The sequence below is a fragment of the Saccopteryx leptura genome, chromosome 12 (assembly GCF_036850995.1).
Source record: "Saccopteryx leptura isolate mSacLep1 chromosome 12, mSacLep1_pri_phased_curated, whole genome shotgun sequence".
Lineage (NCBI taxonomy): Eukaryota > Metazoa > Chordata > Mammalia > Chiroptera > Emballonuridae > Saccopteryx > Saccopteryx leptura.
The window spans coordinates 44355232-44382455 of NC_089514.1; the positions used below are offsets into that span (position 1 = coordinate 44355232).

The 27224-nt window shown below is 38.5% G+C and overlaps 1 protein-coding gene across 1 annotated transcript in view; it reads left to right on the forward strand.

Annotated features, from left to right (window-relative positions):
- Positions 1–27224, forward strand: part of FBXL13 (F-box and leucine rich repeat protein 13) — a 273369-nt gene that overhangs the window by 101827 nt on the left and 144318 nt on the right. The window contains exons 8-9 of the mRNA XM_066353904.1: positions 6764–6859; positions 9107–9239. Coding sequence (XP_066210001.1) covers positions 6764–6859; positions 9107–9239 — 229 coding nt within the window. The remainder of the gene's footprint in view (positions 1–6763; positions 6860–9106; positions 9240–27224) is intronic.

Consider the following 27224-nt stretch of genomic DNA (forward strand, 5'->3'; position numbering starts at 1 on the left):
CTGCCAGCCAGCCAGCCAATGGAATGCTATTAGGCTGGCAGCAAGTGACCATCAGCACTTCACACAGAGCTCCAGCAGCTGCAGCTCAGCCCTCCACCACTGCAGCGTGCCTCTCACATCTGCCTTTGATGATGCTGGATGAATGCATCCACACAATGTCGCTTGCCTTCCCTCCTGTGCTGCATGCAGCTGTGGAAACCAGAACCAGGAGATCACTCAGCAGATGCGGGGGTTCCCCACGCCACTGTGGAGGGTATGATTTTGCTCCCGCTGGCGCTCATTCTACATATGTTTACCAGTGCAGCACCCCACAGCAGCTAAAAAAAAAAATGGACATTCACTCCATAAGACGCACAGGCATTTTCCTCTCCACTTTTTTTGGTGAAAAAAAATGTGTCTTTTGGAGAGAAAAATATGGTAAATAAACAAACAAATAAAGGAGTGAATAAATAAATGATTATTTACCCTTTGGTGAACCATTTGCTCAAAGAATTGAGGCTATTGTCACTTGGTGCACAAAGTATAAAATATTTACTATTTGTCCCTTTTCAGAAAAAGCTTGCTGACCCCTGTTTTAGAATTAGTAATCTGGAAATACTATAGTTTAGTGCAGATGATCCAGGAAATCAAAGTTGGTGAAAGCAAGATATCAAACAAATATCAATATGAATTCTGTCCTGGACCCTAGGTCACTTGCTCCCTACTTTGATGATCTATTGGGGAGTGGACAGCCAAGATCTTTGCTACTTAATAGGAATCATTCCCCTCTTCCTTGCTGGCAGAACCTTAGTTTGATTCAGGAATTCACTTTCCATGAACCTCAAGGGGAGGGTTTTCTTACCCCTAGCTTTACCCATCTATTTAGTTATAGATATTGAAACCATGGTATTAAATTTTGATGAAGTCTAATTTATTTTTTCCTTTGTTGCTCATGCTTTTGGTGTCATACCTAAAAATTTGTTGCCAAAACCAAGGATATGAAGACTTAATCTGTTTTCTTCTAAGAGTTTTATGGTTTTTTTACTCTTATATTTAGGTTGTTGATTCATTTTGAGTTAACTTTATATATGGTGTGAGGTAGGGGTCCAAATTCATTGTTTTGAATTTGGATACCTAGTTTTTCCAGCACCATTTGTTAAAGAGATTGTTTTTACCCTATTGAACAGTCTTAGCATCCTTGTCAAAAATTAACTGAGCATAGATGTACAGGTTTATTTCTGGACTCTAGAGCCATCCTCAGCGCCTGGGCCATCTTTGCTCCAATGGAGTCTTGGCTGTGGGAGGGGAAGAGAGAGACAGAGGAAGGAGAGGGGAAGGGCTGGAGAAGCAGATGGGCACCTCTCCTGTGCGCCCTGTCCAGGAATTGAACCCGGGACTCCTGCACGCCAGGCCGACGCTCTACCACTGAGCCAACCGGCCAGGGCCTGGACTCTCAATTCTACCACATTTGCTAGACCTTTATCCTTACACCATGCTGTTTTGATTACTGTAACTTTGTAGTAAGTTTTGAGATGGGAATTGTGAGTCCTCTAATTTTTTTCTCCTTTTTCAAACTGTTTTTTCTATTTGGGTCCCCTTGCAACTCCATGCAAATTTGAGAATTGGCTTTTTCATTTCTGAAAAAAAAAAAGAATCATTGAAATTTTAATAGGGATTGCATTGAATGTGTAGATCATTTTGGGTGATATTGACATCTTAATATTTTTCTTGTTAGTATTCTACTCATAAAAATTAGGGGATATTTCAAAATGAATATGAAGCGATAAATAACCCCTAATTTTTGTGAGCAGTATATTATCTATTCCTTAAAAATTTGATATAATACTCTTATAAAACTCTGTAAGCCCATGTTTGTTTGGTGTGTATTCATAGGCATATTTCAAATTCTGATTCAAGTCCTTTTGTTTTTATCGTTTTTATGTCTTCCAATGCATAGACATAATATATTTGTTCATTTAGGTCTTCAATTTCTATTAGTAATGCTTTTTTCCCCAGTATACTAACCCAACTTCTTAGTTAAGTTTATTCCTAGGTATTTTATTCAAAAGGTGAGGTTATTAAAATAAAATATTTAAGAAATGCAAAGAAATATAATATAATGAACATTGTGTAATCACCACCGAGTTTAAGAAATGAAGTTTAGTGCAGTCAAAGCCTCCCCAACAGTATTCTCTTCCTTCCCTCAGAAGTAATTGCTTATTACATTTTTTTAATTAATTGAATTTATTGGGATGGCATAAATTTAGTGTTTATCATTTTCTTACATAGTGTGGTAGGTACAATAATAGCTCCCCAAAGATATCCATGTCCTACTCCTCAGAACCTGTATGTTACTATAAGTGACAAAAAAGTCTTTGCAGACATAATCAAGATAAAAGTCTTGAGATGGTGAGATTATTTTTGATTATCTGAGTGGGTCCTTAATCACAAGGGTCCTTATAAGTGAAAGAGGGAAGCAAGATTTCTTTTCAAAGTCTAGATAAGCCCAGGATTTCCAGCTTTTATGACCTAGTGCAGGCATGGCCAACAGTTTTTGTCCTCAGGCCAGATTAGAAAGAAAAATTTTTTCACCAGCCGGATGAAATATTAAAATAAAAAAATGTTAAATACAAAAACTATTTGTTTAAGTAAACAAAATTTTATTATGTAATTTGTTTATGAATAAATCTGAGTGAAACAAATTTTAATATACAATATTATTTTAATAAAAATATAATTACATACTGTATAAATATCCAAACTATCGCAATCAATCGAAACAATATTTAATTAATAGAGTGAGCTTGAAAGGGTTCTATCACAAATAAAACAATTATTTTGTTTTACAAACAGCCTGGACACGTTTTCAGTTATCAACTGCAGCTATTGTCTATGCTACAATGCCACTTGATTCAGCACACTTGACCACAAAAATAACGAATTGTTTGACCTTGGGTGTGCACTGGCAAACTCCGCCTAAAAGAATGTGGGTTTCACATCACCACTAAACATCAAACAGTTCATATCGAGTACAGACGAGTACAAAAGTTGTAAATCTTTATAATGGAATTTTTTTTTAAAAAAATTAAAAAGTATCATGAATCCATTTGACCAATTATTGGAAGTTAACCCTAGATTAGTCACACATGGAATTCTTTTTGTGTATCACTATCTTCTTAAATATCTCGATTTCCAATAATCAAAGACACTTCTGCTTCTGAGTAGCTGAGATTTTTAAAGTAGTGGAGAATATTAAAAATTTAATCGCGGGCTGCATAAACTCATTACGCAGGCCGGATCTGGCCTGCGGGCCGTATGTTGGCCATGCCTGACCTAGGGATATCTCCAAAGTCCTAGGACACATTTCTCCTTCAAATGTAAATTTTTGGAGCCTGACTGTAAGGCTAGTAGTCGTGGCTATCGTGGCCATTCACATGCAGGTTCCCATTTGATTCGGCCAGATGGTAAAGAAACATTGGAGCCAAAAAATGGTAGTCCATTCCTTTATTAAAGTCTTGCACCAGCCAACGAGAAAATGCACAGGGCTCACAAAGCCACTGACACATTCTCCAGTTCCACAACCATGAGAATCCTCTCCAGCTTCTCCTAGAATCAAAGGCCCCACCAGACTTAGCAGAGCTCACAAAAGCCCCTCAGCTCTGGTTCCCCATCTGTACATACACCTTCTCCCTTCTCTGCACAAACTGGCTTCTTCCTCAGCACTCTGCATTCTTTCCCCTCCTTCTGCTCCTCTCTTGCCAACATGGCTTCTCCTTTCTTCTCCTTCTCTTCTCTGCCAAACATTAGCAAAACAATAGCCCTTCCCAAGCAGGAAGGTAATTTGCAATTTCACAGACCCACATATACCTGGTGCTGTCCAGCTCCCAATGCAAACTATAAGCGAGCAAACATAAAAACCACATTTTACAAACTTATTTGACCCACACTGACCCAGGGGACTAATCCATACTATACCCATTTGACATTTTTAGGGAGACAAGAAAAGTTTTGTTATCCTTTTGGATCAGAGACATAGACAATGGCTACAGATCTAATCCTCATAAATATGTGGGAAGCAGAATGTTTGAAGAGGAAGTGAAGACAAAACACACAGATTTCTTCATCTCCAGAGACCAGAGCTTTGTATTTAAGAACTGAGAAATCCAGGGGAGATTTATTTCCTCATGTTGATTTATCGACATTTGAGTTTTGATGTAATTTTTCATCACGATTGTAAATTTTTTAATTTCTCATACTTTCATGGCTATGTTATTAGATGCTTATATATGTTATATATGTCCAGCGAACTGTTTAAATTTTCTTAAATTATTATGTCATAACCCTCTTCATCATACAAGCTTAAAAAATCCACCTATAATATTATACTGAACAAGATGAACACAAATAAAAAGAAACAATAGCTCTGTTAATATCAGAGGGAAAAACATTAAAGCTAAAGCATTAGCTTTAGGATAATCTTTGTCCTCTAACCAGTGAATTTGCTAAATTTATTGTTACTGGACATACTTGTACTTCTTCTTCTCATTTCATTTTATACTATTTATCTTCCTTTTTATATGCTTCTGTTTTCTTCTTTTCTGCCTTTATTTAGTTTTAAAATCTACCTCCTCATCCCCATTTTCATGTTCTAGAAGATATCTATTCTATTTCTATTTACTAAGTAGTTTCTCTTAAATATTTTTAGAATATGCATTACCTTAATAAATCTTAAAGTAAATTAATATCTATATTTCTTTCTGAATAATTATCAGAATTTAGATTACTGTATCTAGTTTCAGAATGTTAGTGTTATCTAGTGTTTTGTTCCTCCTTGTTTTGTACCCCTACCTTAGTCATCATTATTATACTTTTGTATATGGTTAATAGTTTCACCCTTGTACTTGTTTGGTTTCTTTGCCTACCATTATTGTTTCCATTTCACTCTTCTCTTCTGATGCCAAAGTCTTAAGAAGTTTTTTTGTGATGGGTGTATTGGAGGCAAACTCTCTCAAACATTGTCTTAAAATGCCTTTACTTACTGCTCATCTTTGAGTTGTAATATACTTGCATATGGTATCTGAGATTGAGAAGTATTTCCTGCTTTCTGTCTTCTGTGAGTGCTAAGTGACATTCTTTAGTGGGTAATCTGTCTCTGGTTGTATTTAAGATTTTTCTTTGTTTTTGCTCTTTTGCAATTTCACTACAATGCCATGGTGTCTTTTGATTTTCCTGTTTGGGATTCTTTGTATCTTGAAACCAAGAATTGTTGCTTTTCATGAGTTCTAAAACATTTTTATCTGTGATGTTTTTTCGTTTTGCTTTGATTCCATTCTCTCTGTTCTCCACTTCTGGAAATTCTATAAGGATATATAGAATGTTGGAACTTTTCGTGTTATAAAAATGTGTCTTTTTACTTCTTTGTATATTCTATCTCTTTCTCTCTCTATGCCTATCATCGGTAATTTCTTTTAATATGTATTTCAGTTTGCTAATTATTAGCTAAGTTTCAACTGCTATATAACTTAACCATTGAGTTTTTAATTTCAATGATTATATTTTTAATTCCTATAGGTTTTATTTTGTTCCTTTATAAACCTGTCCAGTCCTTTTTCAACAACAGCTTTTCTCAATAATTTATTTTTGTACGTCTCTATCACCTTAATATTTTTACAATTACTATCTGTCAATTTTATTAATAAAGTTATTGTTTTTTTGTTGTTGATATTGTTGGATTTTTTTATTTTGTGTGTTTTGTAATTTTTATTTAGATCTTATTTGTTGGGGTTTAATCTATAGAAATCTCATAAGGCCTGGTTTGAGGATATCTCCTTAGAGAGAGCGCTTTTTATTTCTGCCAAATGTCCCACAGTTCTCCCAACTTGGAAGCTCCTTGCATTGTTAATGTATCTGTAAGGTCGGCTGAAGGAGGACACCCTAGTTCAGGCAAGAAAAGTTTATTAGGGGGTCATCTGCCGGGCTGACTTCTAAGGCGGACGTCAGCAAGTGGGGCTGACTCTTAAGGCGGAGGTCAGCGGCTGGTTCTCAAACTTGTAGGGTTAAATATGGGATTTGAGGGTGGGGGTTAGTAGTCATGAGGGGGGGGAGGATTAACCATAAGTAAGCTAGGGGACATTCCACACCTGGGTGAATCAATTCAGATGCCTGGGGGGAGGTGATCTGGAATGTCCAGTTTTTTAATGTCCCTTGTCTACTTAAGGGAGGAAGGGGTCATGGCCCCCGCCTGTAACCCTATCAGTATCAAATCCAATTATGGTAATAAATTCAAATTGATCCACAAATAATTAAAAATACAAATACCAATCCATATGATAGTTGGCTTGCTTACAAATTCTTTGGGATTTTTTTTTATCTAAGGCAAGTTATTTATTTATTTAATTTATTGTGTTGGCATGATTTCAAGTGTCCTACTCTATATAACACCCTGTACACACCCCATACCTCATGCAAGTCTCTTTCTACCCTCTCTCGCCCTCTCCCCCGACTTCTACCCTTCCCTCTGGCTGTTGCTACCTTGTCTGTATATATGTGATATGTACAGTATATATGTTTTTGGCTAATCCCTTCACCTTCTTTGATCCAGTCCCCTCTTCTGCCTTCCCTTTGATAGCTGTCCATCTGTTCCCTGTGACTCTGCCTCTGTTTCTAATTTATTCCTTAGTTTACTGTGTTCATTTGATTCCCCAAGGCAAGTTATCTTAGGTATGTGGAAGTTATATCAAATTCATATTTTTCAAAATTGTATATTTCTTTTCTTTGTGTTTAGATTTTCTTGTACCTCAATTTAAGAGATGTGATAATATGTAGTCAAGTTTGTCACTCCTGGATGTCATTGACACAAAACAGCTCGTTGTGGAATGATGTAAGTAGCTTCCTGAAGCTGTGTCTTTACTGTCTTGTGCCACTTAATGATGGGGACATGTTCTGAGAACCATGTCTTTAGTGGTTTTGTCATTGTGTGAACATCATAGAGTGAACTTACACAAACCTAGATGGTACAGCCCACTACCCACCCAGGCTGTATGGTATAGCCTGTTGTTTTTGGCCACACGCCTATACAGCATGTTACTATATAAAAGAGCATGAGATTAAATGAAGCACAAGAGAAAGTGATGCAGTGAAGAGATGTGGTAAATGAGAGATGCATGAGGCTGCCTCCTGGCACAGCACAGCGTACTGTTCTACAGCAAACTGAGAAAGAGTGCACTCTAAAATGATGACAGATAATACAGTAAATACCTAAACCAGTAATGCAGTCATTCATTGTCAAGTATTATGTACTGTACATAACTGTATGTGCTGTACTTTTATATGACTGGAGGCACAGCAGGTTTGTTTACACTAGCATCACTACAAATATATGACTAGGGCATTGTGCTACTATGTTACAATGGCTACAACATCACCAGGTGATAGGAATTTTTCAGTTCTGTTATAATCTTATGAGATCACTTCCATATATGCAGTCCATTGTTGACTGAAGTGTTGTTATGCAGCACATGACTATATTTTATTTCTTAAAGAATAGACTGATCTAAGCCAAATGTAATAGTGACCCCCTTCTTTCCTGGTCCCCACTATGTGGCCACCATGAGTAGGAACACCTGTTTCTCTTTTGTACAGGCACAAGCCTGAAGGATTAGCCAAAAGGTAATGTTATTGTAAGAGATACAATATTAGTATTTTCTAATTTAAATGGTAGAAATAAAATGAACATTATGTTTTGATTGAAACAGAGTTCCAGAGTATCTGTTAGGCTCACAATGCCTAACTTAGCATGCTGTAGAGATAAACTGAGAAAATGCAACTAAAGTCTCAGTGTAGCTCCTCTCTGTATGTAAGCAGCATGAAATAAATATTAGGTACCACTGTTCAAAAAACGTAACAAAGCAGCCCAAAATATGGAGTAGAGGAAAAACAACTGAGCATGAAGTAGGGCTAAAATACACAACACGAAAACAAAGCTTTACATTCTTAGTTTGTTTGCATGCACACAGACACGCATACACTTGGGCATTTTCTAATATGGATTTCTAGGCTGACATCTCTGGACTGTTTTGGCCATCATACTATTTTTGTACTATTCTTATAACCTAGAACATGCCTGCGTTTCTCCTGCCAAAGAGACATTGGGGAGAGTTCTCAACCAGCAATAAAAAATAAGCATGTATGATTCCCGTTGTCTTCTCTGTTCCATGGATGATACTTTAATCTCAACAACTGTGATCATTTATGCCACCAACTAATGTTGCAATGGCAACATTTTCTCTGTTGCCAAAAGTCCAATTAATAGCTGACTTTACTACTGCATTTTAATTGCGAATCATTTGAGGACTAATGCCATCATGTGCTCAGACTCACTGATGAATAGATGGCCAAAGCCATTCTGCAGAACCTCTAAAACTTACATGAAGAAACAAAAAGAAGTTGACAAGATGTCCAAGGCTCCAGTTTGATAAGCAGTCTCACCATTTTTATATCCCATCAGAGCACCATTCCATTGCTTGGCCGTCCTGTTCTCTTACCTTGTGCAACAGTGACGGAAAGGAAATGTGCCGTTCAGAACTCCCACAGACCTCTGGGCACTTCAGTTTTACATACAATCAGCCAGGTCTCTCAGGTCATCTTTCCTTTTCTCTTGAATGACCTCCAAATTATGACTTATAGTTGGTCATTATAAACCACACACTCTAAGTTGTCTTTCCCATAGTCAAAGACTCAACATAAAATCTGTGCTTATAAAACTAGATGCAAAAACATGAACTCAGATTGCATTTGACTGAAGTGGGGGCCGGCTTGGGGCTCACCTGGGATGATGGGGCGTCCACGCCACTCCGAGACAACTGACCCAGGTAGGGGTGGAGCTCTCACAGTCATAGCTGTTGACCTTGACTGGACATTTTGAATCTGTTTATAATTAAACCCAGGAATGACCATAAAATAAAAAAATCTGTTTGCAATTAAAGCTGGGAATAGCCTTGAAAAACAACAGAACCCCCAAATGAGTGATGTGATAAAGAAATTTTAGCCCTTGATGCTTCAAAAATATTTGAAAATTTTACATGCAAACGATCTTTTCATTTCTTAATGTCTTGTTTATACTTCTTAGATTGATTTTTCCACAGTGAAAAATGTGGTCACAGATAACTACACAGTGTCTACTTTGAGAAAGTGGCGTCTAAATGTGCTTCGCTTGAATTTTCACGGTTGTCTTCTCCGATCGAAAACTTTGAGATCTGTCAGTAAGTATTTTAATTACAACTGTTTTGCTTTCTTGTATTTTAAGCAAACAACTATAAAGAAGAGTAAAATTAAAGTGGAAACTTCAGTTACAGTCTTAGACCATAAGAATGCTAATGATAAACACCTAAAAAGCTTATAATACATTCAGCTCTTACTGGATTATATACCCTGGGAGCTGGTTCTTTATTCATCCTAAGTGACCACTTTTTTTGTCTACCATTTGACTATCTATGTATCATTAATTTATCTTCTAAAAAGTACAGTAGAAGAGCATATTCTCATTTTTTAAATTCTAACAATAGATAGTAAAAGCAAAAATTTCCTTCAAGCTCATTTACTTACTCAAAGGTACTCAGTATTATGTTTTCTGTTTTTCTAAAATATATGTACATATATGTGATTAAAAATGCACAATTAAAATTTTTAACATAAAAGGGACCATATTGTTTTATATTTTCTTTTATATCTAAGAAATCTTTTCAGGTCAATACTTATAGATCTACTAAATTATCTTTAAATACTTAAAATTATTTGCCACACTATGGATGTTCCATAATTTAACTTTCTTCCTATTGAAGGACACTGAAATTATCTTTAATTTTTTCCAAGTTTACTTTGTACTTTCACTATGATATTTGATTTTAACTTTCTTAGTTCAGGTTGCTATAATAAAATTTCATAGATTTTGTGGTTTATGAATGACAAAAACTTATTACTCACAGTTCTGGAGGCTGGAAGTTTAAGATTGGGACGCCCACATGGCCGGGTTCTGGTGAAGGCCCTCTTCCCATTTGCAGACTGCCATCTACTCACTATATCTTCAGGTGGCAGAAAGAGGCTGAGGGAACCCATATATAAGGGCACTAATCCTATCCATGAGAACTCCATCCTCATGACTTAATTACCTGTAGAATATGTCTAGTTAGCATCTGTCACCACTATACATAATTACAAAACTTTTTTCTTTTGTGATGTTAACTGTTAATATCTACTGTTTGAGTAACTTTTAAATAAGCTATACAGTATTATTAACTATCGTCACCATCCTGTACACTACATCCTCAGGACTTAATTTATTTTATAACTGGAAGTTTGTATCTTTTGTTCACTTTCACCCACTTTTTCCTATCCACCAACTCTGACCACGTCCAACATGTTTTCTGTATGAGCTTGGTTTTCATAGTTAATATATTTTTAAGATTCTCCATAAAAGTGAAATCATATGGTATTTGTCTTTCTTTGTCTGACTCTTTCATTTAGCAAAATGCCCTCAATATCCATTCTAGTTGTTGAAAATGGCAGTTTCCTTCTTTTTTTTTTTCGATTGATTTTAATTTATTGTGTTTACATAGATTCTAGCATTGCCCCAAATGCATCCCTCCAAAGTTTCCTTCTTTTTTATGGCTGAATAATCTTCCATTATCCATTAATATATATATTTCACATGTTTTTTTTACTTGTTAATCAATTGATGGACACTTAAATTGTTTTCACAACTTAACTATTATAAATAATGAGGCTTTATCCCATCCTATCTGAAGGGAAGGGGGGAGGGCACTATGGGGAGGGGAGCAAGGGAGATATTGAGGGGAATACGGGGGGGAGGGAGGATGCATTCGGGGAGACACTAGAATCTATGTAAACACAATAAATTAAAATCAATCAAAAAAATAATGAGGCAATGAACATGGGGTTACATGTATCTTGTTGAGTTACTGTTTTTGTTTTGTTGGATATAATACCCAGAAATAGATGGCTGGACCAAATGGTAGCTCTATTTTTAACTTTTTGAGGAATCTCCAAAATATTTTCCATAGTGGCTTCATCAGTTTATATTCCCACCAACACTGTACAAACGTTTCCTTTTCTTTACATGCTTAACACCTATTATTTATTTTTTTAAGTAATAGCCATTCCAGTAGATGTGAGGTTATATTTCATTTTTATTTGAATTTCCTTGATGATTAATGATGTTGAGCATTTCTTCAAATAATATTGGCCATATTTGTGTCTTCTTTGGAAAATATCCAGATCTTCTGTCTCTGCCCTGCCCTTTTCAATGGGGTAATTTTTTTTTACTATTGAGTTGTATGAGTTTTTTTTTTTTTTTTTTTAATTTAAGTGAGAGGAGGGCAGATAGACAGATTCCTGCATGCACCCTGACTGGGAATCACCCAGTGTCCCTGTCTGGGGCTGATGCTCTGCCCATCTGGTGTTAATGCTCATACCCAAGCTATTTTCATTGCCTGAGGTAGAGGTTCCATGAGCCATTCTCAGCACCTGGAGTCAATGTGCTCAAATCAATTGAGCCATGGCTGAAGGAGGGGAAGAGAGAGGGGGGAAAAGGGAGGGGTGGAGAAGCAGATGGTCACTGACCGGGAATCAAACCCAGGACTTCCACATGTTTGGTTGATGCTCTACCACTGAGCCAACTGGCCAGGGACTGTATGAGTTCTTTATATTTTTTGAATATTAAACCCTTATTAGACATATGATTTGTAAATATTTTCTCCCATTCAGTATGTTGCCTTATCCTTTTGTTGATGGTTTCCATTGCTGTGCAGACCTTCTTACTTTGATATAGCCCCATTTGTTTATTTTTGCTTTTGTTTCTTTTTAGTTTTGCTGTCAGTTTTAAAAAATCATTACCAAGACCTATGTCAAAAAGCTTATCGCCTATGTTTTCTTCTAGGAGTTTCATGGTTTCAGGTCTTACATTGAAGTCTTTAATCCATTTTGAGTTAATTGTTGTGTATGGTGTAAGACAGTGGTCTAGTTTAATTCTTTTGCATGTGGCTGTCGATTTTCCCCAACACATTTTATTAGAGAAACTGTACTTTTCCCATTAAATATTCTTGGCTTCTTTGTCATAAATTAATTGGTCATACGTGCATGGGTTTATTTTTAGGCTCTCTATTTTGTTTCATTAATCCATGTGTTTGTTTTTATGCCAATAACATATGGGTTTTTTTGTTTGTTTGTTTGTTTGTTTTTCCTGCATTTTTCTGAAGCTGGAAACGGGGAGAGACAGTCAGACTCCTGCATGCGCCCAACCAGGATCCACCCGGCACGCCCACCAGGGGCTACGCTCTGCCCACCAGGGGGCGATGCTTTGCCCCTCCGGGGGGTCGCTCTGCCCTGACCAGAACCCCTCTAGCGCCTGGGGCAGAGGCCAAGGAGCCATCCCCAGCGCCCGGGCCATCTTTGCTCCAATGGAGCCTCGGCTGCGGGAGGGGAAGAGAGAGACAGAGAGGAAGGAGGGGGGTGGGTGGAGAAGCAAATGGGCGCTTCTCCTGTGTGCCCTGTCCAGGAATCAAACCCGGGTCCCCCGCACGCCAGGCCGACGCTCTACCGCTGAGCCAACTGGCCAGGGCGCCAATAACATATGGTTTTAATTACTGTGGCTCTGTAACATAGTTTGAAATCAGGACGCTTGACATTTCCAGCTTTGTTCTTTCTCAAGATTGCTTTGGCTTTCGGTCTTTACTGGTTCTAGACAAATTTTTGGATTGTTTTGTTCTACTTCTGTGAAAATACCATTGGAGTTTGACTAGGGATTGCATAGAATCTGTATATTCCTTTGGGTAGTATGGAAATTTTAACAATATTAATTCTTACAATTCATGAGCATATCTTTCCATTTATTTTTGTCTTCTTCAATTTCTTTCATCAAGGTCTTATTTTTATGTACAGGTCTTTCACCTCCTTGGTTAAGTTTATTTCTAGATATTTTGTTTCTTGATGCAATTGTAAATTAGGAGTGTTTTCTTAGTTTCTCTGATAGTTTGTTATTAGTGTATATAATAATACAACAGATTTTTACATATTGATTTTGTATCTTGCAACTTGACTGAATGTATTCATTAGTTCCAAAAGTTTTCTTGTGGAGTCTTTAGGGGTTTTTGTATATAATAGCATGTCTTCTGCAAATAGTAACAGTTTTACTTCTTCCTTTCCTATTTGGATGCCTTTTACTTCTTTTACTTGCCTAATTGCTCTGACTAGGACTTTTAATGCTATGGTTCAATAAAGGGGCAAAAGTGAGTATCCTGGTCTTGTTCTTGAACTTAGAGGAAAAACTTTCAGCTTTTCAACAATGTGTATGAGGTTAGCTGTGAGTTTCTCATATATGACCTTTATTATGTTGAGGTATATTCTCTCTAGACTCACTTTCTTTTTAATCATAACTGGATGTTGAATTTTGTCAGATGCTTTTCCTGCATCTATTGAGTTTGATCATATAATTTTTATCTTTTGTTTTGATAATGCGGTGTTTCTTATTGACCAATTTGTGGATGTTGAACTATCCTTGCATCCTAGGAATACATCTCACTTGCTCATGGTGTATGATCCTTTTAATGTATTGTTAAATTCTGTTTTCTGTTATTTTGTTGAGGATTTTCGCATATATGTTCATCAGGGATATTGGGCAATAATATTTTTCTCTTGTGGCATCCTGGTGTTGGTATCAGAGTAATTCTGGTCTTGTAAAATGAGTTAGGAAGTTTTTCCTCCTCTTCAATTTGTTTTGGATTGGTTTGAGAAAGATAGGAATTAAATCTTCTTTGAATGTTTGTTAGCATTCACTAGTGAAGCCATCTAGTCCTGGACTTTTCTTGTGAGGATTTTACATATGTTGTGCCACATGTGTATAATCCTTAATTTATCACTGTAGTTATACATGCTCTTACTACTTTTGTGTTTTAACCTTAATACTAGCTTTATAAATTGGTTGATTTACTATTTTTACTAAATATTTGCTTTATCAGTGGGATTTCTCTATATATTTTTTTTTCTATATTTTCTATATTTTTAGTTTTGGCCTTTCTTTTCTGCTTACATTTTTCTTTAACATTTTTTTATTGTCTCATTCAGTGTTGATGCTTGAACTTTTGCTTGTTGGGGAAATGCTGTATCTCTCTCTCAGTTCTGAATGGTAACTCTGCTGGAGAGTAATCTTGATTGTGGGTTTTCTCCCTTTCATTACTTTGACTATATCATGCCATTCCCTTCTGTCCTGCATTTCTTCTGAAAAATCAACTGATAATCCTATGGAGGATCTCTTCAATGTAATTAGCTGCTTTTCTCCTGCTGTGTGTATTTTTTTACATTTTATGTGTGGCCAGGTATAAGTTTTGTTGTTTTTTGTGCGTGTGTGAGAGAGGGACAAACAGGGACAGATAGAAAGGGAGAGAGATGTGAAGCATCAACTTATAGTTGTGGCATCTTAGTTGTTCATTGATTGCTTTCTCATACATGCCTTGACCAGGGTGGGGGGCTACAGCAGAGTGAGTGACCCCTTGCTCAAGCCAGCGACCTTGGGCTCAAGCCAGCAACCTTTGGGCTCAAGCCAGCGACCATGGGATCCTGTTTATGATCCCACCTTAAGCAAGCAACCTTGCATTCAAGCCGGTGGTCCCATGCTCAACCTGGAGAGCCTGCACTCAAGCCGCTCACCTTAGGGTTTTGAACCTGAGTCCTCAGTGTTCCAGGTCGATGCTCTATCCACTGCACCACCAACAGGTCAGGCTTTTGGCATTTTAATTATGATGAATCTTGGTGTGGACTTCCTTGAGTTTTCTTGTTTGGGTCTCTCTGTATTTTTTGGACTTGTCTATTTTGTTTACCAGGTAAGGGAAATTTTCAGCCTCTAGTTTTTCAAATAGGTTTTCTCTTCTCTGTAAATGTTGGTATGCTTGATGTACCAGAGGTCCCTTAATCTATCCTTATTTTTTTAAATATATATTTTTTGCTGTTCTGAATGGGTTAGTTCCACTACCTTGTGTGCCAGCTCACTGAGTTGTTATTATGCATCATCTAATCTGTTGATTTCCTTTTGTGTATTTTTTTTATTCCAGTTATTGTATTCTTCAGTTCTGATTTTTAAAAATATGTTCTCTGTTGAAGTTTTTACTGAGTTCATCTATTTTCCAAATTCATTGAGCATCTATTTGGCCATTGTTTGAACTCTTTGTCAGATAAATTACTTACCTCCATTTCATTTAGTTCTTCTTCTGGGGTCCTGTCCTATTCTTTAACTTGGAGCATATTCTTTCATTTGGAACATATTTCTCTATCTCCTCATTTTGGCTGTCTCTTTCTCTGAATTTGGTGAACAACCACCTTTCCCAGACTTGAAGGAGTTACCTTGTGTGGGAACATCTCTTTCATACACTTCATATGCTGGGGTCTTTTGCAGGCCACATGGAGCAGGAGGTGGAGTAGGGGGTGGGCTGCAAGAAGACCCAAGGGCAAGCTGAATTGGATCCTTTTGGCAGTCCAGTTGGAGCTAGGGCCAGAGTGTGTGCAGGCCATGGCGAATCCTAGGAGCAAGCTGCGCTGGGGCTGCCTTGGCAGGCCAGCTAGCACTGTCGTTGGAGCGGACTTAGACCGTGGGATGTCCTGGAGGCTGGCGTGCAGAGCTTTAGCTGAAATGGGTGTGAACCACAGGGGGTCCCAGGGGCAAGCCAGTGGTGGGATTCAGCCAGTTCACACCGGTTTGGCAAAACCGATACCTAAGTTTCTGTTCAGTTGGGAGAACCGGTTGTTAAAATAGCATTTGTAATCAGGGTTCTCTCTAAGGTCGCGGGCAGCCGCTCAAGGTGGAAATCACAAATTTGCATTCCTTACTCTTTTTTAACGTTCATCTATGCCACAGTGTATTCTAAGCGCCAGTAGTAATGTTTATTCCGTCCATAGGTGAAAAAAATTTCAAGTGGGGACTCTAATCAAGAAGCAATATGGAAATATCTTAACAGTTTTGTTTTTTGCCAGATATTATTTAATATTTTTTCATTAATATTTGAAAACTCTTTCTTATAATCTAGTTTTGTGTATCTCTTTTATTGTTCTTATTTAAGTACTGAATGTGTGAAATAATAAACTACCTTTCAGTATATCTTTTTTATACTTAAAACAGTCCTTAGGGCAGAGAACCAATTGTTAAATTATTTGAATCCCACCACTGGGCGAGCCACATTAAAGCTCAGAGTTATAGCTGACGGGGGCACGGTCTGTATGTAGGAAGGCCTGGGGACAGGCGGGCAATGGTGAGAGCTGTGACTAGAACAGTGTAAGCCATGGGGAGTCCCGGGGACGAACCATGGAGCTGGTGTTGGCCTGGGTTTTGGGGTGCACCAGGGCAGCCTTGACTGCCTGGCTGGACTGCCTGGAATGGCTCCTGCTTGCGTGATCAGGATGTGTGGGGAGTGTAATCAAGGGCAACGCTGCAGAGCTCCTGCGGTGCCCCTCCCTGCTGACAGGCGCTCTGGGTTAGTGAATGGCTTTCCTTCCCATGTCATCTAGGTGCCCTTTGAACTGCTGCTTTTTCTCCAGGCCCAGGTTGGGCAAATTGGCATGGGACCTTCAGTGCTTCTTCCATACTGTAAGTCTTTGTTCTGGGGGTGGGATTACACCTACACTGTGTCACCATTTCTCCTGTTTTAAGGTGATCTCACTCATATTTGTATGTGTGTGTGCATGTGTGTGTGCTGTTTAGTCATTCCTTAGTAATTCTTGAATTTGTGCCTTCTTATAATCTGTTTCTTTAGTGAAGTTCTCAGTGTGTTCATTCGCTCTTCTCCAGAGTTCAGTCTGCATCTTCATGACTGTTAGTTGGAACTTAACTTATCAGGTAAATTACTTACCTCCATTTCATTAAGGTTTTTCCTGAGGTTTTATTGTGTTCTTTCATTTGGAGCATATTGCTTTGTTTCTTCATTTTGCTTGACTCTGTTGGTTTCTATGCATTAAATGCAACAACCATCTCTCCCAGTCTTGAAGGGGTGGCTTCAGGTAGGAAATGAATCTTGTTGTTTAACCCTTCCTTAGCTCTTGTCTCTCAAATCTTTGTGATTGTCCAAGCAGCTTATTATATTTTAATAACTCCCAGTAGTTGAATGTGTGCAAAGACTCATCAGTATCCTAAAAGGAAGGATCTCAGTCAGAACCTAGATTCAAGATGACTGGAAGTTGAGGCCTCAGGCAATTGCCTCTTTTCAAGTATTCAGATATATTCAGTCCTGTGTGACCACAAAGGTAAGCCCCACTGCCCACCAGAGCCAGGAAATATGGAGGTGTCCACTGGACAGCTGTTGCAAAAATAGGGGCTTCAGACGAGTGTACAAGCTCTTTTCCGAGAGACAGCAGTGAGCGTAGCAAGGCTGAGGAACAGTGCGCAGGGGGCATCCGGTGGACTGCATTTCAGCACCTGGGTGGCTCTGTGAGCCAAACCTGAAGTCTACCTCGCGGCCAATACTCCGAGACAAGCAAGTAGGCCTCTTAGTACAGATTTAAATGACTTGGCCTAAAGACTCTCCTGCTAAGTGACCTTCTGGGTGTTTCTAGAGAGAACAGCTTAATCTTCCTGATACCTTCTAGGACCTGGCTCTAAAAGTCTGATGCAAGCAGCCTGGTCCAGAGTGCTCTGCATGATATTTTGTCTGACATGCCTCCTCCGGCAAGGGAAACAAAAGAAAAATAAATAAATGGGGCTATATCAAACTAAAAAGTTCTTGCACAGCAAAAGAAACCATTAGCAAAATGAAAAAGACAATCTACTAAATGGAGGAAGATATTTATCAGTGATACATCTCATAAGTAGTTACTATCCGATATTTACAAAAACCTTATGCAACTCAACAATAGGAAGATAAATAACCTAATTAAAAATGTGCAAAGGCCCTGGCTGGTTAACACAGTTGGTTAAGAGCGTCGTCCTGAACAACAATGGGTTCAGTTCCCAGTCAGGGCACACACAGGAAGCAACTAGTGAACGCACGACTGAGTGGAACAAATGGACGCTTCCTTCCCCTCCTCTCTCTCTTGTCCTCTCTCTGTCTCTTTAAAAAGCAACAAAAATTAAGCCGTGGCAGCAGAGGTGGATTATGGTCGGTTGAGGCCCCGGGCGCAGAAGAAAATATTGGGCCTCTTAAAAAAAGAGAGAGACGGAAAATAAAAATACATGTTAACTATATTTTTAAGTAAATAAAACATATTATGTACTATTAATGTTAAAATTGCACATATGAAACCAAACTTAGTGTCATTAGAAAAAAGTGTAAAGTTGGGATGATTCTGTGGGCCCTTCAGGAGTCGAGACCCAGGGTGTGTGCCCAGTGCTCCTGCCATTAAATCCACCTCTGCCTGGCAGGATAGTTCCAGTCATCCCAGATCATGGAAGTTGCTGGTTCAATTCCCCAGTCAGGGCACATATAGCATTAGCTCCATGTTCCTGTGTCTTTCTCCTTGCCTCTCTCTATCAAAAATAAAATAAAATAAAAATAAAAATATTTTTTAAATGGGCAAAGGACCTAAATAGACACTTCTCCAAAGAGGACACAGAGATGCCAATAGACACATGTAAAGACTCTTAACTGTTACTAATCATTAGAGAAATGCGAATTAAAACCACAATGAGATATTACCCCATACCTGCAGAATGACTAGCATCAATAAATCAACAAATAACAAGTGTTGGTGAGGATTAGGAGAAAAAAGAACCCTTGTGCACTGTTGGTGGAAATGTAGAATGGTGTAGCCACTATAGAAAACCCTCAAAAAATTAAAAATGGAACTTCCCTATGACCCAGCAAATCCACTTCTGGGTATATATCCAAATAAATCATAAACACTAATTTAAAAAGATATTTGCACCCCAATGATCATTGCAGCATTATTTACAATAGCCAAGATATGGAAGCAACCAAGTGCTCATAAATAGATGAATGAATAATAAAACTAGCAGTACATATGTACAATGGGATATTACTCAGCCATAAAAAAGAATAAAATCTTACCACTGTGACAGCCTGGTGGACCTAGAGGGTATTTTGCTAAGTGAAATAAGTTAGTCAGAGAAAGACAATATAAGATTTCACATGTATGTGGAATGTAAAGAACAATATAAATGAATAAACAAAATAGAAACAGACTCATGGACAGAGAATCAACTGATGATTACCAGAGGGGGAAAGGGTTGAGAGACCCAGTGAAAAAGGAGAAGGGATTAAGAAATACAAATTGGTAGTTACAAAATAGTTACGGGGATATAAAGTACAGTATAGGGAATATAGTCAATAATATTGTAATAACTATGTATGGTGCCAGGTGGGCACTGAAAATACCGGGGGGGGCGGGAGAGGCCTGGCCAGTTGGCTCAGTGGTAGAGCATTGGCCTGTCGTGTGGACATCTCAGGTTCGATTCCTGGTCAGGGCACACAGGAGAAGCATCCATCTGCTTTTCCAACCTTCCCCCTCTCGCTTCTCTTTCTATATCTCTGTCTTCTCCTCCCCTCCTGCAGCCATAGCTCAATTGGAGAGAGTTGGCCCCAGGCACTAAAGAACACTTCATGGCCTCCACCTCAGGCACTAAAAAATGGCTCCGGTTGCAATGAAGCAATGGCCCAGATGGGCAGAGCATCTCTCCCTAGTGGGCTTGCTGGGTGGATCTTGGTCTGGACTCATGCAGGAGTCTGTCTCTGCCTCCTTTCCTCTCACTAAAATAAATAAATAATAATAAAAAAGCCCTGGCCAGTTGGCTCAGAGGTAGAGCATTGGCCTGGCGTGTGAAAGTCCTGGGTTCGATTTCCAGTCAGGGCATATAGAAGAAGTGACCATCTGCTTCTCCTTCCTTCTCCCTCTTTTTTCTCTCTTTCTTTCTCTTCCCTTCCTGCAGCCAAGGCTACACTGAAGCAAAGTTGGCCCGAGTGCTGAGGATGGCCCCATGGCCTTGGCCGCAGGAATTAGAATGGCTTCCATTGTAGCAGAGCAACGCCACAGATGGGTCGAGCATCACCCCCTGGTGGGCATGCTGGATGGATCCCTGTCAGGCGCATGCAGGAGTCTGTCTGTCTGCCTCCTCACTTCTCACTTCAGAAAAATACTAAAAAAAACACAATCCCCCCCAAATACCACGGGAAGCATTTTGTGAAGTGTATGACTGTCTGACCACTGTACCATACACCCTATACTAATATAAAATAATACTGGGCCCTGGCCAGTGGCTCAGTGGATAGAACATCGGCCCTGCATATGGACATCCTGGGTTCAATTCCCAGTCAGGGCACACATGAGAAGCAGCCACCTGCTTCTCCCCCACCACTTCTCTCCCTCTTCCCCACCCATAGCCAGTGGCTTGATTGGTTCAAGCATGGCCCCGGGCACTGAGGATACTCAATTGGTCCAAGTGCATCGGTCTCAGGCATTAAAAATAGCTTAGTACTCGAGCATCGGCCCTTGATGGGGTTGACAGGTGGATGAATCCCCATAGGGCACATGCAGGAGTCTGCCTCACTATCTCCCCTCTCTCACCTAAATAATAATAATAATAATAATAATAATAATAATTGTAATAATAAACGCAAACTATAATAAAAAAAATAAAAGATGTTCTGCAGCCTTGCACAACAGAAAGGGCTTAGATGGACCTGAATCCTAGTTCTTCCACCTGTCAGAACTCTGCCTTGTCAAAGTTACCTAAACTCTAAGTCTTGGGTTCCTCATTAGAAAAGGTAGATGAAGTGACGTCATGGAAATGGCGCCGTGAGCAGCGCGTCCGACAGCTCTCCCCTAAATCACAACAAATTTATCAACTAGAAACAGAAAAATCTATCCTCGGAGCATTCCAGAATTCCACACAAACTGATAGCAAAAGGACTGTTATCACTTGAATCTGAGAGACGAGGGTGTGGAGGAAGCTACCGCAGGGACGTTCATTCAAGCCGCGAGGAAGTGCGCTTGTGGTGAGTTAACCCACACTCGGGAGCTGCGAGCCGCCGCGAGCCGAGCCGCCGCGAGCCACGGGGCGCGTGCCCGGTCCGGTTGCAGAGTGAGCACCGCTTACGTTCCCAGTGGCCCGCGCACTACGAGTGAGAGTCGCCAGCCACCGGTGCCCGGAGCGCCCCATTCGTGCGTGTGCCCTGGGCATTCCACGCGTCCAGAGCGCCCTACTGGCCCGCACACCCAGGGGGCCCCATTATCCTGCGCCTGGTGCGATCCAGCTGCCAGCGGCAGGGCGAGCGGGAGAGGCTTGGGAGATTCTCTCCGTGGGCGGGGCACCTCACCCAGCCATTCAAGCTAACAATCAAGCGTTGGGGGAGGGGCGTGCGCAGGTAGCCTAAAATACCTTCGGGAGCACAGCTGCGACCCAATCACTGAAATTAGCTTAACCCATGAAATCTGCACACCCTCGGTTCTAATTGATAAGATCTCTCTCAGTTCACCGACCCAAGACAAGAGGCGTGATATTTTTTAGGGCCTCTCGCTAAAGGGGCGGGGGCAACTTCTGATTGATAGAGCCTCCATATTCAGGGATAAACGCTAACAAGAAGGACTTGGCAGATAATAAGATCTATACTACACTAGTCGCAAGCAGAGACTAGTGCCTCTTCTTCCCAGCAAAAACAGGCTACAAAGTGTGGAAAGCCTGGGTTGAGAGGTCCAACTGAATGATAGGCGCTGAACAGTCACCTTGACAACAATTGACTCCCACCCCCCCCTGATTACACTGGAGGCCCTGACTGCCAGAGCCTTTCCCAAAGCTTTGCACTGAGTGGGGATAGAGTGGGGATTTCTCAGCTCTTTGAGCCTCTTACTCCCCAGGCAGAAGCAGTTGCAGCCTTATAGCTTGATCACCAGGCTGCTAATTCAGAAAGGGGGGACTAGGAGAGAGAATCCAGGAAAGCAAACTCTCTCATCATTGGACCCTGCAAACGCCAACAAGCCTTGACTACCAGCAAGACTAAAGCCAATTATATGACATTGCCATAGAATCCCATCAACTGCAAATCCCTACCTAAGTGTGACACAGGGGCAGAGCCTGGGGTACAGAGTCACCGACCAGGAAGAGGGAGAGAAAAGAAAAAGGAAGAAGTTAACCTCTCAAAATCAAGAAAAATCCACAGACTTTACAACTTGTTCCACTAATTCTTTTTTTGTTGTTGTTGTTTGTTTCTTCTATCTTATTGCCTTTATTTCCTCCACCTCGGTCCTTCTATTCTCTGCCCATCTTATGCTTCCCTTTTCTTGAACTACACTACCCATGAGTGTTACATTTTATTTCTCTTCTTCATCCTCACCCTCCTTAAAGGTTATACTCCAAAACACTTAACTCTCACTCTCTCCTCTTTTGTTTTTTTTTGTCTTGCTTTATTTTGTTTTTTTTCTCTTCCTATTTTATTTCTTCCTTCATTTTTCTCTTTTTCTTATTTTTTCCTTTCTATTCGTTTTTTCTTTTCTCATTTTACTTTCCTCCCATTTAATCCTCAATCACGAACAAATTAGTTAATTTGGGACTCAAGGCATTTTTTGGCTTTATTTTTCTTTTTTGTTTTTGTTTTTATTTTTTTTCTTGTTTGTTTATATTTTTGTGGCATTTTGGGTCCTCCCAACCCAAGGTCTCCATTGTATTTAGTCTTCGCTCCACTTAATACAACAGATTTTTACTTATTATTTTTTTTATTTTTTTCTTCTTTATTATTCTTTTTTGGTCCTTTTTTCTGGTTCCCTCTTATCCCTCTCATTATATCTCTTAGTTGACCATCACTTACAAGCAAATCATCTTATGCTTGTCTAAGATTTTCTTTCTCCCTTTTTTTTTTTTTTTTTTTTTTTTTGCATTTAGTAGGTCCCTACTCCCTTTTTTTGCCCCTTGAACTCTTCACCCCAAATCAGGCCCTCCATTATAGGCACGATATTTCCCTGAGGAGGGGAGAGGAGGGAAAGAGAAGAAAGAAAAAAGGGGGAAATAATAAATTATTACTGTTTTTTTTTTGTGGGGTGTTTTACTTTTTTTTTTTTTTTTTTTTTTTTTTTACTTTTTACTCTTTATTAATTCTAATTAGTGCTATCAACAAGACCACCCTCAGATGCCGATAAGAAAGAGGAAATCGAATATTATGGATACAAAAGAAAGAGAGGTAACACAAATAGATGTGGAAAAATCTATGGAGAAAAGATTTAACATATTGGAAGCCTTGGAGCTAAATGACAGAGAATTTAAAATAGAAATCTTAAAAATACTCAGAGATATACAAGAAAACACAGAAAGGCAATATAGGGAGATCAGAAAACAACTCAATGAACACAAAGAATATATTACCAAGGAAATTGAAACTATAAAAACAAATCAAACAGAAATGAAAAACTCAATTCACGAGCTGAAAAATGAGGTAACAAGCTTAGCTAACAGAACAGCCCAGATTGAAGATAGGATTAGTGAAATAGAAGACAAACAACTTGAGGCACAACAGAGAGAAGAAGAAAGAGACTCAAAAATAATAAAAAATGAGAAAGCCCTACAGAAATTGTCTGACTCCATCAGAAAGAATAACATAAGAATAATAGGTATATCAGAGGGAGAAGAAAAAGAAAATGGAATGGAGAATATACTCAAACAAATAATAGACGAGAATTTCCCAAGCCTGTGGAAAGAACTAAAGCCTCAAATTCAAGAAGCAAACAGAACACCGAGTTTTCTTAACCCCAACAAACCCACTCCAAGGCACATCATAATAAAGATGACACAAACCAATGACAAAGAAAAAATTCTCAAGGCAGCCAGGGAAAAGAAGAGTACAACATATAAAGGAAGGCCTATTAGATTATCATCAGATTTCTCAGCAGAAACTCTACAAGCTAGAAGAGAGTGGACCCCAATATTTAAAGCCCTGAAAGAGAGGAACTTTCAGCCAAGAATACTATACCCATCAAAGCTATCCTTCAAGTATGAAGGAGATATAAAAACATTCACAAATACAGAAAAAATGAGAGAATTTATCAACAGAAAGCCCCCACTCCAGGAAATACTAAAGGGGGTTTTCCAACCAGATTCAAAGAACAAAAGAAAACAACACCACAAGTAACAGCTCCACCAAGAACACAATAAAACCAAACTTAAACTGTGACAACAAAGGAAAAAAAGGGGGGAGAGGATGGAGATTAACAGTAGCAAAGGACGATGAAGTGCAGAAATACTTATAAGATAGGGTACTACAATGAATATGGTAGGTACCCTTTTCATTACTTAATGGTAACCACCCTTGAAAAAACCACCACAAAAACACTTGACTTAAAAAAGGTAGCAACAGAGGAAAGAAGTATGGAACACAAACAAACAAAAACAAATGATAGAAAAACAAAAGAGAAGAATCAAACTAGATACAAAACTAACAGAAAGCAATTTATAAAATGGCAGTAGGGAACCCACAAGTGTCAATAATTACACTAAATGTAAATGGATTAAACTTACCAATAAAAAGACACAGAGTAGCAGAATGGATTAAAAAAGAAAATCCAACTATATGCTGCCTACAAGAAACACATCTAAGCAACAAGGATAAAAACAAATTCAAAGTGAAAGGCTGGAAAACAATACTCCAAGCAAACAACACCCAAAAAAAAGCAGGTGTAGCAATACTCATATCTAATAATGCTGACTACAAGACAGAAAAAGTACTCAGAGACAAAAATGGTCATTTCATAATGATTAAGGGGAAGTTGAATCAAGAAGACTTAACAATCCTTAATATATATGCACCAAACCAAGGAGCACCAAAATATATAAGACAGCTACTTATTGACCTTAAAACAAAAACTAACAAAAATACAATCATACTTGGAGACCTCAATACACCGCTGACGGCTCTAGATCGGTCATCCAAACAGAGAATCAACAAAGACATAGTGGCCTTAAACGAAATACTAGAACACCTGGATATGATAGACATCTACAGGACACTTCATCCCAAAGCGACAGAGTATATATTTTTCTCTAGTGTACATGGAACATTCTCAAGAATTGACCATATGTTGGGCCACAAAGACAATATCAGCAAATTTAGAAAAATTGAAATTGTACCAAGCATATTTTCTGATCATAAAGCCTTGAAACTAGAATTCAACTGCAAAAAAGAGGGGGAAAAACCCACAAAAATGTGGAAACTAAACAACATACTTCTAAAAAATGAATGGGTCAAAGAAGAAATAAGCGCAGAGATCAAAAGATATATACAGACAAATGAAAACGAAAATACGACATATCAGAATCTCTGGGATGCAGCAAAAGCAGTAATAAGAGGAAAGTTCATATCACTTCAGGCCTATATGAACAAACAAGAGAGAGCCGAAGTAAACCACTTAACTTCACACCTTAAGGAACTAGAAAAAGAAGAACAAAGACAACCCAAAACCAGCCGAAGAAAGGAGATAATAAAAATCAGAGCAGAAATAAATGCAATAGAGAACAGAAAAACTATAGAAAAAATCAATAAAACAAGGAGCTGGTTCTTTGAAAAGATCAACAAAATTGACAAACCCTTGGCAAGACTCACCAAGGAAAAAAGGCACAGGACTCAAATAAACAAAATCCAAAATGAAAGAGGAGAGATCACCACAGACATCATAGATATACAAAGAATTATTGTAGAATACTATGAAAAATTATATGCCACCAAATACAACAATCTAGAAGAAATGGATAAATTCCTAGAACAATACAACCTCCCTAGACTGAGTCATGAAGAAGCAGAAAGCCTAAACAGACCAATCAGCAGGGAGGAAATAGAAAAAACTATTAAAAACCTCCCCAAAAATAAAAGTCCAGGCCTAGACGGTTATACTAGTGAATTCTATCAAACATTCAAAGAAGACTTGGTTCCGATTCTACTCAAAGTCTTCCAAAAAATTGAAGAAGAAGCAATACTTCCAAACACATTTTATGAGGCCAACATAACCCTCATACCAAAACCTGGCAAGGATGGCACAAAGAAAGAAAACTACAGACCAATATCTCTAATGAATACAGATGCTAAAATACTAAACAAAATACTGGCAAACCGAATACAACAACATATTAAAAAAATAATACATCATGATCAAGTGGGATTCATCCCAGAATCTCAAGGATGGTTCAACATACGCAAAACGGTTAACGTAATACACCATATCAACAAAACAAAGAACAAAAACCACATGATCTTATCAATAGATGCAGAAAAGGCTTTTGATAAAATACAACACAATTTTATGTTTAAGACTCTCAACAAAATGGGTATAGAAGGAAAATATCTCAACATGATAAAGGCCATATATGATAAACCATCAGCCAACATCCTATTAAACGGCATAAAACTGAGGACTTTCTACCTTAAATCAGGAACAAGACAGGGTTGTCCACTCTCTCCACTCTTATTTAATGTGGTGCTAGAAGTTCTGGCCAGAGCAATCAGACAAGACAAAGAAATAAAAGGCATCCATATCGGAAAAGAAGAAGTAAAGGTATCACTTTTTGCTGATGATATGATCCTATACATCGAAAACCCGAAGGACTCCACAAAAAGATTATTAGAAACAATAAACCAATACAGTAAGGTCGCAGGATACAAAATTAACATACAAAAGTCCATAGCCTTTCTATATGCCAACAATGAAATATTAGAAAACGAACTCAAAAAAATAATCCCCTTCACGATAGCAACAAAAAAAATAAAATACCTAGGAATAAACATAACAAAGAACGTAAAGGACCTATATAATGAAAATTACAAAGCATTGTTAAGAGAAATCGAAAAAGATACAATGAGATGGAAAAATATTCCTTGTTCTTGGATAGGAAGAATAAATATAATCAAAATGGCCATATTACCCAAAGCAATATACAAATTTAATGCAATTCCCATCAAAATCCCTATGAGATTTTTTAAAGAAATGGAACAAAAAATCATTAGATTTATATGGAAGTATAAAAAACCCCGAATAGCCAAAACAATCCTAAGGAAAAAGAATGAAGCTGGGGGCATTACAATACCTGACTTTAAACTATATTATAGGGCTATGATAATCAAAACAGCATGGTATTGGCAGAAAAATAGACACTCAGACCAATGGAACAGAATAGAAAGCCCAGAAATAAAACCACATATATATGGTCAAATAATCTTTGATAAAGGGGCCAACAACACACAATGGAGAAAAGAAAGCCTCTTCAA